Raw genomic sequence first — 18,167 nt, 5'->3', positions numbered from 1 at the left:
TGAGCTGCACGATCTCCCTTTACTTTCCAACTGGCAGTGACATGTAAAGTGATGCGCAAACAGGTTCACAAGCCACTTGCCTGCTCCACTGTCAGTCCACAGCACAAGCTGGTGGGCACGCCTCTCAGTCACTCCTTGGTAAAATTTCAATGACAAATGCCTCCTTACCACTGTGGTCCCTGAATTGCTGTTTCTCTCCAATGCCCCCTCACTTTGTCCCTGCATCATCTGTCACCTCCTCTGTGGCTCACTTACGCACGAGGCTGAAGAGGGTGAGAGGTTCTGGGAATCCAGTGTACACTGTCTCCAGTTATTGCTTCCGGGTATGGGTGGCTTCCCCTGCTCCCCAGAGCCTCCTATTCCCACCTACTTGTTCCTCAGATATGATTGTGTCACAATATGCACATCAATACCTTTTTCTCAAACGTACATTTTCATCCAGTGAATGGGCCCTCTTTTACTCCAGTCCCATCTTCGGGTATCCAGTACTCTTGGCAGCAAGAAGGAACGTGACAGAGGCAGCAATTGTAGGGCCCAGAGGGGTGGAGGTAAAAAGTCCAACAACAAAAAAAAAGAAGTTATGGCATTGGGCGAGACATATACACAGCAGAGGTCAGAAGGGTCAGGGTTGTACTTAACAGAATACAGATGGGGTGGGTATGTAAGGGCAGGAGGCACTCTGCGAGTGGTGGCAGCACACAACGTTCAGCATTACTCAGGGTATCTGCTTGCATTTCACAAGCACGGCCAACTCCAGAGGGTGTCAGGGGAAATCTAGGTGAAGAGTCGGGTCAGGGCTGAATGAGCCATCGGCTGCAGAGGACAGTGGCTGGCTACAATCCTATCAACAAGGAATCCGCTCCCCACCTCTCCTCCGACCAGCGCACCTCCAAAATCAGGAAATGATCAGCGAAATGTCAAATAATTTCCTCTTCCTCCCTTGCCAGCCCACCTCAAGATTAGAAGAAAGCAGAGGCACAGTGTTAGGGAGAATTCTCATTCTATGGCTAATTTCCCTTACCTATAGATTCCCCCAGCAGCTTTGCTGGATTTGAAGGGTTTGTTTCTTTTTACCTGCTAAGAGTGCGACTCTTATTCCCACTCTTAGGCATTTCTGCTATGTGTGTTTTAGGCTATTTTTGTGTTTAATGCCTATGGGATTTTCTCTCCCCCATAGGAACCATCTTTATTCACATGTGTTACACAGCACCCTCTGTGCAGTGACACAAGGGTGTCGTAGCGACCCCCAAACATAGACTCCATACCCTGGGACTGACTACTGTCTACCATGGCATGCAAAGTCCCCATTGACTTTACTAGTCGATTTTTATGAACTTAACCAGTACAACCCATCTTACTATGGAGGTGCTGGAAGGGGTTAAAAGTTTTTCCCCTATGTTCATTTTCGAGGGGGTACCTTAAAGTCCCTCTCTCTAAAGTTTCTGGCTGGTGGCAGTGGTTACTACCATAAATATTCGACCGCAAATATTTTCCTATGGGATTATCCCATTGTTCGATGCTAACACTTTTTCTTACAGCCTCTAACATACCGCCGGTGCATTTTACTATTAACTTTGCTCCGGTAGGTTTTTATTTGCCAGAACTTTAATATAACTTCTTTCTCGTGTCTTTCTCTACGATCCTAATGCAGGTCGGGGATCCTTTGTTCGTCCGTTTGGCGGGCTTCTTACCAGAAGCCCTCCTCCCGGCGCCACTGAGTCTGGGGTGGGTCCACTGTGTGGGAGCGGGAGTAGGACCCCTGGACAGAGTTGCCGCAGCAACTCAGGTCGCACTCTAACCCGATAGGCTGGAGGGTCTCCCACCAAGAAGACCAGCCCACTGTGTGAGTGACAGCTAGGCTGTATGAATGGGTCTCTTTCTGCATAAAAGCAGGGTCCTGAGGACTGGAAGAGCAAGTCGTCGCCACTGGAACTACGGAACCGAAGGGGGGAGAAGCCACAGACATCTTCAGCATCTACACCACCGGTGAAGACCTGCCGGATCGTCTCACCACTTTTCTTCCACACGACGAGAGGAGATCTTCATCGAAAGAGCCTTCTTCCCTTGAGCTGGTGGGAACAACCAGTTCACCCATCGCTTCTCCGAACCTGCCTTGGTCGAATTGACAGTGCCCAGCACTTGGAGACCGGATAGCCAGGCATCTATCGACCCAGACCACGACTCAAACCTTCCTCCACGACGAGAGCCTCTCTTCCTCTGCTGGACCCCTCGAACTGCAGGAACTACCAGGAACAACCGCCACCGCAGGAGCCACTTCTTCACGTTTAAGGTACATTGTTCCGCCAGGCCTCCCTTTCCCCGTGGTAGCCCTAACGGTGTTTTAAATCCTTTATCTACTTGTTGGGTTGGCTGCCCTCTCTCTTACCATTGTATTTCGCCTCGCATCTACCTTTTCAACATTCATTTACCAAAGACTTGACTGCAGCTACAAGAACATTTTTGCTCCTAAGCTCTTGGTCCTGTACCACTGACTCTGGCTCAGGCCCATTGACTCTGGCTGATTTGTTAGATCTGCTCTCACTAGATTGATTTGCAATAAGAAAAGTGTTGGTGCACCTGAATCTTCTAAACCCCTCTTCCTCCCTACTGTTTTAACTTGTGGGGTGCCATTTTGCTCAGTTTTCATTCACTTATCTTTCTGCTAAAGTGTCACTGTGCATTACTTGTTCACAAAACTTCAGAGAAGTGTTGCTAGGGGGTGTTTGAAGATATTTCGGTTTAACTTGTGCTTTCCCTTTCGTTAAATTGTTAGAGTGCCATTTGTAGTTGGTTTTCACTGTGCCGTTTTGCTCAGTTTTCACTCTACCGCAAACTTGTCTACAATTGAATAGGGAGTTGTATATACTTTTCCTTGACTGAACTAAACTTACTTTATCAACTGTGATGTATGTGTTGAACTAGACGTGTATAAAATAAATATATTTTCTTTTTTAAACAACGCTTTGGTCAGTGTTTCCTTGTTCCATAGTACTGTATACCTATTGTGTAAACCCTGAATACTGCTCATCTCCCTCTTGAGATAAGTCTGACTGCTCAGCCACAGCTACCAACTAAATCTTTGTGGTACATATTGATACCAAAGGGGATTTATTGCTCTCACCTGTAGTCCTAATCTCGTGTAGTGCTCCCTAAGGGAACTGCACTGGATGCTGCTTAACACACAGCGTATCACCCTACTCCTGCAACTCATCACATACGCTCTGCTCCATGCAGATGCATCCACACAGGGGCAAGTAAAGGGTGACAATGAACTTGTGAGCCATGGAGATGGTGTGCGCTCCCTGCAGGAACTTCAGCACAAGCACCACAATTTACGCAGCACACAGAGAACCAATACTGCATACTAACTCCTGATGGAACATATTTTAAACAAAAAACCCTCATTGATTCAAAAGGCCGAAAACACAGGAAAATCAAATCGTGCTGGGGCCAATTCTTCCCACAAGCATTGTTAGGTGCGAGTCCAACCACATATTTGGCTTTTGAACACTTCCTTATCTTCTTCCTGTGTAGCATTGATCTGGTTACATTGTGGCGCAAAGGGCAACCATATGCACAATGCCAACAATAATGGTCCATGGAAAGTAAAATGCATGAATTTCTTATTTACTACATGTACTACATGTTGCCTAAATTGCCTGCTTCCCAATCCTTGGGCCTACAATTGTTCAACAGCACACATACATCAGGTTACCATCAAGAAATAGACAAGCACCAAGTATCATTTACAGTAAATTATCTAAAATTCGGAATAGGCATACTGGTTCCAATTGCTCTTTATACACAAACCAAACTTCATGCAAATGTGGCGGGCACAAGAACATTTACCAAACTCAAAACACCCTAGGAAAGGCGCTTGTGAGCAATAGCCATGAATGAGCGAGCCAGAATAGAGATGGAGACCAGTTGCGATCTGTGTGTCAGTCAAAAGAGGAAGGGAAAGGAGCACACGTGACAACAAACAGCATTCTATTGGAGAACAAAGAAACAAATCCGACTGGCACAGGTCATGTTGTCATGTATGAAGGAGTCAAGCCGTGTTCGGCTGCAGTCAAATTATTTGTTTCTGTGTTTCTTTGTTATGTGTTTTTTTAATAAACTCTTAAGCACGTTTTAATATAAGAAGTTGAAGATGCTTGAAAATTGCTGGCTACCATAAGCTAGTTTTGGGACTCAATACACACAGAAGGCAAGCATTTAGCAAAACTTCCCATAGTCTTGTGTCCTTCGAAACTTTATGTTGATTTGACGCACAATCATTTTTGGATACAGTTTTTTTTAAGGCCACCATGATTTGCCAAATGTCCTGACTGTGTCCCGCCCAATCACAAGTAATATGAATGGCGTACGATGAGTAGATGCCCCACAGCAATTGGTCTCAGTGAGCCTGAACAACAATATTAGACTGTGGCAACGAAAACAGTAGCGGCCCAATTAAAAACGGGGTTTTCCATGGGAAAGTCCCATTGAAAAAAGCTTTGTAAACTGGCCCTCGATATTTATTGTATTAGGTACTGCGTTTATTTTGGCTGATGCAAGGTTATCTCACGTTTGGTGCTCTGCGTTACTTGTTCACTTTGTTTCAATAACACTGTAATGTGGTAACTATAGGCGACATTGAGGATGCTAAAGTTATAGGTTTGATGCTTCAATATTATAGAATTATCAAAACATTTTTAACAATGCGTTCTTTATGCAGCACAGAGATCAGGGTTGCACCCATGCCTCTTCGGTGGAAGGAGGACTCGTCTATTTTGTTTAACACATTTACGATTTTGGTTGTACCACAAGCTATTAAGATGTTTAAGGCCAAAGTAAAACTGTCATTACACTGTTTCAGAGTGATCTGAGGACACCCTAAGGCTAGTAAGTACCTGGATTCAGTTATAGGCTGTCCCTCATCCAATCAGAATGCTTGGCATGCATTCTATAATACAGCGATCACCCCTGCATTCAGCGGGGGTCAGGGGTGGTAATGGATCACCAGCCCAAACCTAATGTAGGCCAATACAAAGAGAGGGCCTCGACAAGGGTTCAGAGCTGAATGTGACACAGATCGATATTCGTATCCTTGCACACCATCTGGAGTGCGAAAACCTTTAAAGAATCTTTTTAGGGAAAAGAGCTCTGGGGCTAATGTGCGTGACTAATCTCCCTGAAAAAAGATATGGAAGAAAGTGGCTGACATGGAAATAGCAAAGGGATATTGTCCCTTTACTCTTTCCGTTACTGGGATGCTCACAGTCGTCATGGGACTGAAGGCGAGCAGGTAAATTGGGTGGGGTGCTGAGGGTGGAAGCAGTGGTACGGAATTGCATGGTGGTTTTGGGGGTAGGTGGGGAAGGAGAATGAGTGAGTCTCTGGTATAGACTTTGTTTCAAACATGTATTAAAAGCTTTATAGACCTCTGCAGGGGTCATGATCGCTTGGGATAATGACCGTTCCTCACTGTATAGCCCTCAGCGTTGCCCGGGTAATAACCTTGAGGGGGGGTTATTATGCGGCAATTATGACCCCTTCCTCTGTTCATAAAACTTAATTAAATGGATAATAGATTTCTTTGTGCAGTTCCTCGATTTTCCGGCTGCACACCATCTAATGCAATCCGATGTAAGCTTGAAATTATATCAATGGTAGCCAAACCAGAGTGGACACAATATTTTATTTCCTTACAGAAAAGGTTTCAAAATGGGGAGGGTCATCCACTGATAGGCAGATGAACTGGGGGAAATGGGTATTTCAAACAAAACTGGTAAATGTATCCTAGTGTCACGTAGGAAGGCTGTACTGAAATCTGAAGCCACAGTGAGTGATTATATGATCTTGTGACTACTAGCAAATTCCCCGCATTAAGAGTAAAATAACTCAAATAAATTGCCCCACAGCGATGATGAAATATTGGGCAATGGTCGCTAGTTCTGCTTCCTTAGAAGTGCATAGGACTCAAAGTCCTTTTTCAACATAAGATATATTGAGCTTCTGTTTTGGCTCAAACTATTAGAGTATATATATTAGTGCCCTGCCACTTCTGGAGATAATGTGAACGGGGGACAACACAGGGGCAACGTGCTGGTCGTAAAAGCAAAACAACACAGAGCAACAGGGGTTCTAATTCTGGATCACCGCTTAGAAACCGAACTCAAGTATGGCATTCAGTGTGTTATAAAAGAACAAATAAATAAATATTGCAATAGGAAACTAAGGCTGAAGAGTGAGGACTGCCTTGGAGAAATCTCTTGTTGCAATATGGATTTAAGGAACACTTGGTTTTGCTATAACCACTGCTTGTTGGAGCAGGGATTTGATGTAGAGATAATGCAAGCTTTTTCCTCCAGGCCAGGGACACTGTTGTACATTACACAATGTACAAAAGAGGTTCCTCAGAGAACATTGTTCAATAAGGACATTGCAACAATATAACAGTACCAGTTGGGTTTCTGGAGGTTGGAGAGTATGAACCTTTAACTCAAGTTATTGCACCGTTAAGCTGATCTCAGATGAGGTTGGTGGGTGGGTGTTTATTGGCAGACTTCCTTGCTGCTGATTTTGAAAAGTAGAATGTGCCTTTGAGTGACTTGTCATTCTTAGGTGTAACTGAATGAAAAGGTTAAGCTCTTAGTGACAAAAACCTGGAACATATTGTATTATTATTAGTATTTAAATGAAAGACGCCCAAGGTCCTCTTGATACTAATGGACATGTGTCCACTGTTTAAGAAGCTTTGCATTTTGCATTGCAGCGCGACACATGCATGGCGAGGAGTTCCTTCGTTGGCCCAGGCCATATTACAATAATGGAAGTGTTACTGTACGGAGCCAAGCTGCCAGAAGATGAAGCATGAACATCACCCAGAAGATGGTCTACTGTCTGTGCTCCCTGCTTCCTGCCAAATGGGGGCTCGAGCAGTGGTCGAAGTGCACGAAAAGAAGTAGTGGAACTACGATCCCTGCTGGCCTGCCCCAGCCCCCCACCAAACCCAACCGCTGCGCCACTCTCACGCGCAATTAAAACCGCCCCAACAAACGTGCCTGCTGTCTGAGAGAACGCTCAGTGCAGTGTACGTTTCAACTTCTTCCTACACCCTTATTTTAAAACAAAGCCATTCTGGAAAAGTTTATTTTAAAAATAAAAGTATAGGAACGGTCAAACTTAATTAAAAACAATAGAGGAGCACCGCTCCGAACCGCTCTAGCCCACTTCGACCACTGCACCTGCGAGGATTTTCATAGTAAATCAGCAACCAGGCGGGGCGGCCGGGGGGAGTTATGCTTAGCAGAATCCCTTGTGAGGAGGGTCCAGTTCCACTCTTAAAGTAGGCCATGGGATACTTGGCACAGAGGGATGCTCATAGCCGGGACTACCTAGCCTGACTTTGAGCCATGGATCCAGTAACCCTAAAGCCACAACAGTAAGGTTCGGCCCAGGTCTGCACATCATGAAAGAGCAGAACCAGAGACAACCTGTCTGCAGACTGGCTGCAGATCTAGCACCGTCAGATACTCTTGTTTATTGCATGGCGTATAGAGCCAGGATGACCTCTTTTTCAGGCTCATTACAATGTCCTCTGAAACTGGCCTCCCTGTCACTTTCCAATTCCACTGAGGGCCTCCTCTTCTAACTCCATGGAGCTTACACATTGGAGCACGAATCAGATCTGAAAGTGCTACTACACCTGCTTTAACGCAACTGTTTATTCCCTGGAGCATTTTCCTGATATTTTGCAGGCGGAGCTGGAGTATGGGACGGATGTACCATTTCTGACTCCCTCCTTACACTCGTCCAGCAAAAACGGAGGGGTTTCAACCAGCATGCCGTTTTCGCACGGGCAGAGAAACACTTGATTCTTATGGAATCCGCCTGTTTCTAGCACCGGATAAAAGTAGATTTAATAAGAATCCACTGTAAATGCCTCTTGCCAGCATAAATGGCACAGGTCTACACTTTGCGCAATACGAAGTGCAACAAAGCACTAATCTGTTTCTACCAGGTTTTCTGTTCCCCCTCTTAGCGCAAATTAAGCAAATCGCACAGAGGGTGTCAAATGCCGAAAGTACAAACCTAGGTAGCCCCCTCTGTGGAATTAAATTTTGTTTTAAGAAAAACGGACCCCTAGGTGTTGACCCTGGCGCATCTTCCACTTGTTATAATGCTTGCAGGGCTTCGGCTCTTCATCTGGCCTCTGCTCTTTTCCACTTACACCCGCCTTCACACCTTTCCCTGTTACATTAGTTTAGGAGCCTAGCCTCTCTGCAGTAGTCTCAACACACTGATTAGTAGTAGCGAAAGAAGGTCCGTCAAGCCCCAACTCCAACCCCATTCTGGAAAGCCACACTGAGCATGTAGTCCCTTACTGGCATATGAGTTTATTTTCTCTCGTTTTCTGTGAGAGTAACCAAGAATGGATGAGGCAAAGCAAGACTCAACAAACTGGGATTTGTAATGGGTTATTTATAACGTGCTTAATACCCATGGGTTTCTAAGCGCTGATCGGGGAATCAAAACTGTGTCGCTATGCATTGTCTTGCTTCCAAGACGAGCACGTTGCCCCTGAGCTATCCTCTACAACCGGATGCCCATCAAAGAGATGTTTTTATGTTTTTTTATGCAATTCCTGCTAGACTTTTTTCTGTATCGTATGGGACTATATGTTGCCCTGTGCTATGTGCAAACAAGCCCAGTTGCACACGTTGTCAGGAGAGCGGCCTGTCCCTGACTCGAGACTCACATTAGGTGCAGGACAGCAACCTACTGAGATGAGACCTTCTCTTAAAGCTGCCAGTGAAGGATGGAGACATCAAAGTGACAGAAACTAAAAAGAAATGGGACGTGGCCAAGAGGGGTAATAGATGCAGAATATAAAGATGAAGCCACAGACTGAGTAAAATGTACTTGCAGCGATGGTTACGAAAATGGACACACTCAAAGTGATTTGTAACTATTTTATAATGAGCAGATGACAAACTTAACAGCCCCTAGCTAATGCAATAAGCAAAAAACAGCACAGGAAGAAGGTGATGTACCAACTAGATGGGGACAGGTGATGTTTTCTTCCTCACTTTTTATGTTTACAATGATAATGATGTTATTTATGTAGCGCTTTCGCCAAGGCACTGTGCATAGAACATTTCAACCTACAATTATCAACTGAACGAAGTTCGTACTCTCATTTATTGACCCAAGAAGGAGGAAAGCCTGAGAGGGCTTTGCCAGGATTCGAACCTGCTACCCGGTGATCACACACAAATCACAGCAGTGCGTGCTCAACCCGCCGAGCTATTTTAGTGGCTTAACACATTCACATAGTAGTGTATGTATGCAGTGCTGCTTGAGTATTCATCTGTGGTGGGAATGGTGGGTACCGTACCAAAATAAAGGATGTAAAAATTCTGAGGGAGAAAATGGCATATTTCGAGGGCTGCATTTCACTGCATATATATGTAGAGGGTGGGTAAGGGTAATACATGTGGAGGGGTGTGGGTGGGAGCTGCCCCCGCCCCCGCATACATATGCAGCAAAATCCATCTGTGTAAAAGAAATTCACATTTTCTATCTCGTTTTTTTTTTCTTTACATAATCACAAAGATTCGAAATGCTGTTGGCGGTTGGGGTGAAGAGACGCCAAGCTTGCACAAAGGCCTTTTTTTGCAGAAGCTGGAGGGCTGAGGTCACATGACAGTAGCCAAAGGGCCCTGCCATCCAAAATTGAGCAGCCCGCCTCCGTAAATCCATTCAGGTGGATTCCAACCAAAACTATCACCATTATATAACGAGGTGAAAAGACTTCTGAACGTTAACGCCAGAAACAATCCACTAATAAGTCAGAACAGTCTAGTTTCCTAACGATTGGGCTAATGCAAACCTGCATTCAAAATAACACCAAGACAAACGTGGATATGCGCACACACACACACTTGTAATTCATTCACTGTGGCTGCCAGCCCCCAATGCTTTCCTTCCCAGTAGCAATGCAGCTGCATTTACGAGCAGCCTCAGCACCAGTCTGGGCAACTAAGTAAAACAATTGTACAAAAGAAATGTCAATGGGACATTCCCATGTTAAAACATGTTTTCTAAATCAGGCCCTTAGTACGTAAAAACCGCAGCCAAGAGCAAACGTTCCTCCTCTCAGCCTCAGCGAAAAACAAACACCAGGACGGCTTCTTCCCTTTGCCCTTTGTAAGAGGACAGGAGTGAAGTCGTTCTCCCTTACCTTGGAGCGCCGCCAGGAGCAGGCACGTGGCCAGCGAGCTGCTCCACAACCTGAAGATCAGGTGCCCGCTTTCTCTGTCAGAAGCCATTCTCGCGCACGACGTCGAGGGAGCGCGCTGTTTTCATGTCCGACGCGCGCCTCTCTCACTTCAGCCTACACGCTCGCGAGGCAGAAGAGGGAGAGAGAGAGAGCGAGAGTTGCACAACCGTCGTACAGGAAATTTCACATAACGGAGCACGTTCATTTAACATGCGAAGCGAAAAACAGCCAAGAGTAAAAAGAAGAGAGGAAATAGCTCCCCCCACAGGCCAATTGCGAAAAGGAAAAAACACGCTTAGAATTGAGAAAGGGGGAGGACAAGCTTAATGTCTTCCGAGCACAGGAAACGTGGGCCTTCATTGTAGTTTTATAGTGAATAGGCTATTGTGTGCCGTCCGTGAGTAGAACTTCGCTTTGCATCGTTATAAAACATGTTGATACGGCAATAAAACCTTAAAATAGTTGCTGAAAATCATTCCGAACTTTGTTTTTTTCCGATGAGATCATTGGAGCACCTGGATTTGATTGAGGGCATGACCTTTGCCGGTGATGTAACCTAGACAATAGAGCTATGCCTTACAGCAGTTCATCCCAGCTGGCAGCAGGGCAAACCCGCATTTCGGTCAAGAATATTTCGGGAGGGCCTGAAATGAAAAGGAAAAGAAAAGCTTAGAAAAAAACAGAGAAAATGGAAAATGAAAATACATCGTCATACAAGAGTAAGTGAAGCCTAGAAATGAAATAATAACCACAATCCAAATCAAACGCAGTGGCTCGAGAATGGTGGCCTCCCAGCAGACACGAGGAACTATAGATGAGTAACCATCACCCAGCACGTTTATTGCACTGAGAGGTTATGTTTGGCACAGACAATGAGTGAGATCCTCCAGGTGTGTGAAAAGAGGACACATGAGGAAACAAACAATAGACAATTTCATGAGTATTTCTCCCACTTAGCTGCCTCACCCAAACTCCAACAATTTGACAATCTGCTTTCCTTCACCTGCCTCAATAAAGAGGTGGTTAGCTCATGCATTAAGCCCACGACTCTAAAACGGGCAAGCCCACATTTTGCAAGCTAGTCCCAAGCAGCACAGACTCGGCGTGCACTTCCAACAGGGGTCTGCCCTGCCTGGGTGCTTGACCCTCATGGCACCTGTCTCCCATGAAATCAGGCGAGGACACTGGGAGCAGGTTGGCACACTTCTTTATTCAACATGTCCCTGACTCCAACTTACTTAACCAAACCTCCCCTGAAATTATCCCCTCCCCATCTGCCCTCCCCGCGCCCCGTGCCTTACGGCTCCCTCACTAGACACCTGAACATACATTGTTGCTTACCGATACAACTTCCCCCTTTTTAAACACACGGTCAACATCTAGTCCATCTCCTCAACTAGTCTACGAGGTTGGTTTTTCGCTCTCTGTGGCCGACCATTGTCACTCACTGGAACTATATCCAGGGCCGGGTCATCTGACAGATCCCTCAGGTCATCACCGGAAGACGCTTAATCTCCGTCATAAAAGGAGTCAAGCAACTCCTGATCTGTCTCCTCCTCGTCTGTGCGTCTCAGGACTGTACAGCGCATCTTCTTAAAATGTGAGTAATGTCGGGTTATTCTCTTCCATTTCTTTCCTGCAGTGATGAGTGACCCTTTCACCTTGTTGACAGTCATTGGCACGCTGCTGTATGATTGTGAGTGCCTGGCTGCCGCTCTGTCACTGTGTCCCCTGTTTGTAGACCTCCTTTGCAGGCTCGCTGCTTGTCATCAGCGTGTCACTTCCTGGCCTCCTTGGCCTGGCTGTCATGCTCTCTCATGCTCCGATGTTCAGTGTAGGTTTCCGTGCGGAGGGTGACGTGGGGTAGTCAGGTCCAGATGTTCTGACCAAACCTGAGTTCAGATGTTCCTCGTTGTGCTGTGGGGAGTATTCCGGTGTCCCGAAGCATTTGGTACAGCGCTTTCACTACGGGCTGTCCACTCAGGTGGGCGATCTGAGCGTTGCATTTGATTTTGCTCATCATCCGCTCCACCGTCCCATTTGCCTGCGGCCATAGAGGTGTAACCCTCCTATATTTGAACCCCATGTACTCTGCAAAAGTCTGGAAGTCGTGACCTGTGATTGGGGACCCGCTGTACGACGTGGCCACTCCCGGCACCCCGTAGGCAGTGAACATTCGGTCCAGGGTTGGGATGGTATGGTAGGCTACTGTTGATTTCACCACTTGTACCTCTGGAAATCAAGAACATTCATCCATGGCCACTAATATGTATTCACCCCCATCAAGAGGTCGATGGCGATCTCGTCCCACGCTTTGGCAGGCAATTCTGTCATACGTAAGGGTTCTGGCTTTGTGTGTGTGTTGATGACTGAACACGTGTGGCAGTTCTTGTGAATGGCTTCCACCTGTGCATCACGTTGAGGAAACCACACCTTTTGTCTCAGAAGAAGTTTTGTGAACACTATTCCCCGATATCCTTTGTGGGATAGTTCTAGTATCCATCCTTGAAGTGTCCTGGGAATGACGACCTTTGTACCTTTTAACAACAGCTCCTGCTGTGAGTGAGTAAGCTCATCTTTGGCAAGTGTCAGGCTTCCAATGTCTCATTGTATCTCTGGATGTTCACACTTCCCCTGCCTGTTTAGTGTGCTTCCACTGGCCAGACTCTAGACAGTAGGGGACGATCTGTTTCACCTAGGGGTTCTCCATTTCTTGTGCAATTTTGGTAATGTCACCCATAGGGGTCACAGCCTGCACTATGTAGTGTGGGGATTGGTCTGCAATTGACAGGCCCATAGTGGCGGATTCAATGGGATGACGGGACAGGAAGTCTGCCGGGTTGTCTTCCTTCCCTGGTCGGTGTATGATTCGGAAATGGTAGTCTTAAAGCCACAAGCCCCATCTAGCAATCCTGGGAGGCATCTTCGCTTGCAGAAATACTATAGATGAACAACAGGGCCCAGTGGTCAGTGACAATCGTGAATGACTTGCCATAGAGCATGAAAATGTTTACAGGCCTGCACTGCTGCCAACCTCTCCTTTTAGTCTTCGAGAGACTCCTGCTGGCATATGAGACAATATGATGCTTGCTAGCATCTTCTGGGTCCACTTGCACCAAGATTGCTCTGAGTCCCACCGGACTGGCGTCCACAGTGAGTTCCATTTCCCTTGCAGCGTTAAAATATGCTGTGTTTTCAGTAGATGAGATGAGCTACAGGATGGTCTCAAATGCTGTCCGGCACGATTGCGACCACTTGAATGGAGCTTGTTCCTTCCTGAGGGCCCTCAACAGCTCACTCACTGATGCAAATTCTTGAATGTACCTGGTACAAGTTTGTTGGCGGGGACACATTGGTGAGCGCTGTCACCTTCTCAGAGTCTGATGTCATTCCCTGAGATGAGAACACATGCCTAAATAATCTTAAGAATTCCTTTCCTGATCTCGCATTTCTCCCTTCCAGTGCCACGCACACCCTCGCCAGCATTTTGACATGCTGGTCCTGGTCCTTTTCTGAAAACCAGGATGTTGTAACTGTAGTTCAGACAGTTGGGAATGTGCTTGATGACTTTGTAGATCTCTGATCAAAAAATGTCAGCGGCCGAGGACACCCTAAAGCTGAGGGGTTTGTACCTAAGAGCCTTAAATGCGTGATGAAAGTCGTAAATGTACCTGACTCCTCACACAGCTCCAGCTGGTAGTATCCCTTGTTCAGGGCACTCCATTGAGCAGATGAACCATGTCAGTGATTCTTGGGTCCTGGTGTCGCTCCCTCAATATTGCCTCATTCGGACGGCGCATGGCCACGCACAGTCTGATGACATCCAAGCCAATCTTGGGGAAGGGGACTACGGGTGAGACCCATGATGTGGGCCCTGTAGCAGGCTCAATGATGTCCTGTTCCAAAAGCCTGTGCAGTTCTTCTTCCACTTACCTCTGAATGTTCACCAGGATTCCCCTGTAGTGTTGTGCCACCGGGCGTACTTCCAGATTTATGTGCAATTTAATTTTTTTTTTTTTAAATGTACCTAGCTTTTTGAAGAGCGTGGGGAACAGATGTTTAATATTAGCTCACAAGTCAATATACCTATGCGACATGAGATGATGCAGGACGTGGATCAGTCCCATATCCAGGGCTGCCTTACAACTCAGGATGCACACACTTTCTGTTTTGGCCTCTATAACATGAATGGGCAGCCGCTTGGTCTATGACTTGTATCTGCACTCGGCCATGAAGTATCCCTTGCACATTAACAGTTTTAAATCTGTATGGGTGAATGCTCACTTCCACTGACCTGAGATTGGGAGCGCAGGGAATGTTGCCATTTACTTCCTCACTGATGACATTTAATGTCGCCACTGTGTCGACCAGGATTTCCACCAGCAGATCATTCACTTACAGTAGCAGGATGGGGCTTTGTTCCTTTGCGGTAGGATTCCCTAATGCGTAGAAATTCCCTTTCTTCCTCGACTGTTTCCCCACTGAGCTTGGAAAAGTAAAGATATTCCTTCACCTCTAGGAGTTATGCAGAATGTACAGATACAAAAATAAATATACAATTAACACATGCAGATGAAAACATACAGGGTATTACAAATGAGAATTTGTTGAAAATGACAGAAATGGTCTTGATTATTGCACCTGGCTCCGAAGTTTTCATGTTCCCTACACTTCACTATTGCATGCTCTCCCTGTCACCTTTCTGCTCGTACAGCTCCCCTTTCTTTACATCACTGTCTGCTTCCTCCTATTTCTGCTCCCGGCCCTCCCAGACATGACATTCTTATGGGGCACATAGTGGCTTCAGGGACGTCATTTCACCAAAATGCCAGGGGTAGCGGAAGTGACATCACACAGCTCTTGACCTCTGAAGACATCACCGGAAGTGATGTCATTTGATCCCACCCCAAAGTGACATCACGGGAAGCGATACAACATGACCTTTCTTTTTAAGATATATGTTTTAAAAAACCTTTACAAATCAGCACGCAGCAGACCAAAGAAAGAAATAAAAGAACAAAACAGAAAAAAAAAACATTTCATGATGGTATTTAGTCACAAAATATCTGCATTAGTTACACAGTAATAAAATGCATTTTAAAACAATAGAATATTATTAATTAGGATACAACTAAACTGAATAACATATTCATATAAGCTCAGATACAACATTCAAACAACAAAGGGACTAAAATAAAATTGAAACAACAGAGGGGAGAGGGGATCTATGACTTCCTGTTTGGTACTTTAACACGAATTTGAAGATCTAAAGCTTTATTAGTCTTTTAATTTTAGTTGAAGAGATTTAAGGCAAGCTGCTGGGGATATGGTATCGGAAATGTTTACACACGTATGTGCTTCTGCGCCAAATGCGTTCTTCAGTGCACCAGTGACATGAAGAGAACATTTTATCTAAATATATCTTCCTCATGTCGCTAATTGCTGGACAGTGCAAGATCAATTGGCGAGTGGTTTCTATGATGTCTTTGTTCTTGCATAGTCTACATCCAGAATCTAAAGCGATGATCAAACCTCAACCTGAAGAGGATTTAATTGGTTGGCAAAATGTTCCAACGGAATGTAAGGAATATTGCTCTGTGAAGTTTATCAGAGAATCAGATGAAGTAGGATGGTAATGTTCCCCATTTTTTGTGTTCATGGCTGATATGACACATGGATGGGTAACTGTGGAGTTTCTCAGTTGTGTCAATCCAGTAATTATCGTACAGGCAGCTCTTTACCTTTATAGGGTTGTCAATCAAAACCCCAATGTTCAGATTTAACTTTTGCAAGATAGTTTCACTCGACACATGGATCTGACTTATGTAGTTTGTGGTTTTTCCTCAGGGATTATAGTTCATGCAGAGATTCATATCTTCATGTAGAGAGCCAGCAACCGGAAGAAGTAGTTTCCTGTATAAGATAGTATCTTCCACTCTACGCGTGCTCGAATGGAAATTAGACCAAGCTCAAAAAATCATATTACAATGAGGGGAAAGGCATTCGGTACACCCAAAACTCTACTTCAAATCTTAGCCTCTGTCAGGTCCAACCTTTCACCGCTTGACAAAACAGAAAGTGGCATCACATTGCATTGTTCCTAAATACACTGTGAAAAATATGGTTACAATATCAATGTAATGTGATATACATTTCATACAAGAATGGATCACCATATGTATTGTTAATATTTGTGTGCATAGGCCCATATTACTGTAAATGCAAGCAGATGTCTAAGGGCAAATGGTAATGATGTGTTATTATATAGCACTTACCATTAAGTGCTTTATATAGAACAAATATACATACAATATCACCCAACCTGTGTTGGTACTCATTTATCGACCTCAGAAGGAGGAGTTGACCTTGCTGGGATTTGAATCTGCAACCTGCAGATCACACTCACATCCTAGCAGCAAGTACTCAACCCCCTGAGCGATTTTACCGGCCATAGCCAGCTTACCGGCAATAGTAAAATGAGCAATTACATGTCTGAATATTCTCAAAGTCAGAAAGCAAATTGCACTCTGTAGTGGATACCATTAAACTGGCAACTGATGTGATATCATAAGTCATTTATAACGCGCGCCTGTACACAAGCGTGCACGCAGATTTAACAGCAGGCCAATTCATCTGAAGGTCTGGTGCAAAGTTGGCCACATGTCAAGCCTGCATGGATCTACTTTTCAGGCTTCCGAGGTTGGCAAAATACCTAACAGTGGGAGGGTTCATAACTGTGTATTAAAGAATTTAGAGTAGCAAGGGAAAGTAGCGCACTTACATGGCATCCTGTACTCTGGGCACTCATTGTTAGGCAGAATTATATGCAGTACCCTTTGGGAACACCACACACAATTAAGACTACAAATGACAGTATAAATTCACTTTTGGTACAAGTCTGTACTACACAGTAAAGTGGTAGCGATGGCTGAGCAGCCAGACTTATCTCAAGAGTAAGTGAGCAGTATCAATAGTTACACAAAGGACAGCAATTACTATGATTCAAACAAACACTGACTCAAGGTTTCTGAGTAAAAGAATATACATTTATTTACACATCAGTTGTAGAACATTTCACTAAAGTAAAGAAGTTGAAAAATCACTCTTAATACACTACACCACACCAAGTAGATTCTAGACAGGTTAGGCTCAAAATGAAGTGTGAGAAAAATGGCACTCCAGCAATTTAAAAGGGAGGGAAAGACAAAGTTAGTCAAGAATTGAATAACACCAACAAGTAAGTAAGCAGGGCAATCTAGAAAAAGGAACTACAGTGAGGAAATCAGATTCAAGGGACCTGGCCCAAAGTCAATGGAACAGAGTCTTTGCTCAAGATCACACAGTTCAGGGTAGTTTGCGGTTAAGTCTTTGCCAAGAGTTCAGAACGAAGTTGGTCAGACGAAAAGTTACTTTAAAGAGTGGAGAAGGACAAGCCCTCGGATTGGCGAAAGGTTTCACACACTTTCACTGCGGCTGAACGAAACGAACAACCGGATTTGAACAGTACCTTAAATGGAGAAGAAGGCTGCAGCTGAGGCGGATGTTCCTGGCAGGTCCTGCAGGCTCACAGTTCCTGAAGCGACTGTCGGACTGACACGAAGTAGGAAGAATGGAGGGTCCTGTACTGCCCAGGGAAGGAACCAGCAGCAGAGCCAAGCAACAAATAAAAGATGCACTCCTTAAAATGTAAGCAGGGTCCGTTCTACCTGGCTATCTGGTTCACTGTAGCTCTGTACAGCAAATTCGACCAGAGAAGGGAGACCTGATGAGCAGTTTGGCAAACTGGTTGTTCCCACCAGCTGAAGGGGAGAAGATTTCTTGAAGATCTTCCCTGTCGTTGGAGTATGAAGATTTGAACCTGCAGCAGGATTTCACCGGGCGATCAGTCATTGTGGGG

General features: G+C 45.2%; 2 protein-coding genes across 5 annotated transcripts in view; one reads left to right on the top strand and one right to left on the bottom strand.

Moving 5' to 3' along the window:
* Positions 1-10,454, bottom strand: part of VSIR (V-set immunoregulatory receptor) — a 199,722-nt gene extending 189,268 nt beyond the window's left edge. Inside the window, exon 1 of one of the 2 annotated variants that reach the window (XM_069610727.1) lies at positions 10,232-10,454. In XM_069610727.1, coding sequence (XP_069466828.1) covers positions 10,232-10,319 — 88 coding nt within the window. In that variant the 5' untranslated portion in view covers positions 10,320-10,454. The remainder of the gene's footprint in view (positions 1-10,231) is intronic. The other variant, XM_069610728.1, reaches the window with a different exon arrangement.
* The window catches only part of CDH23 (cadherin related 23), a 3,939,560-nt gene that overhangs the window by 3,253,492 nt on the left and 667,901 nt on the right, over positions 1-18,167 (top strand). The window lies entirely within an intron of this gene.

This window comes from Ambystoma mexicanum, chromosome 8, assembly GCF_040938575.1.
Source record: "Ambystoma mexicanum isolate Mex_15411 chromosome 8, UKY_AmexF1_1, whole genome shotgun sequence".
Lineage (NCBI taxonomy): Eukaryota > Metazoa > Chordata > Amphibia > Caudata > Ambystomatidae > Ambystoma > Ambystoma mexicanum.
The sequence above is the reverse complement of the archived record's forward strand: the minus strand, read 5'-3'. Positions and strand labels throughout refer to the sequence as shown.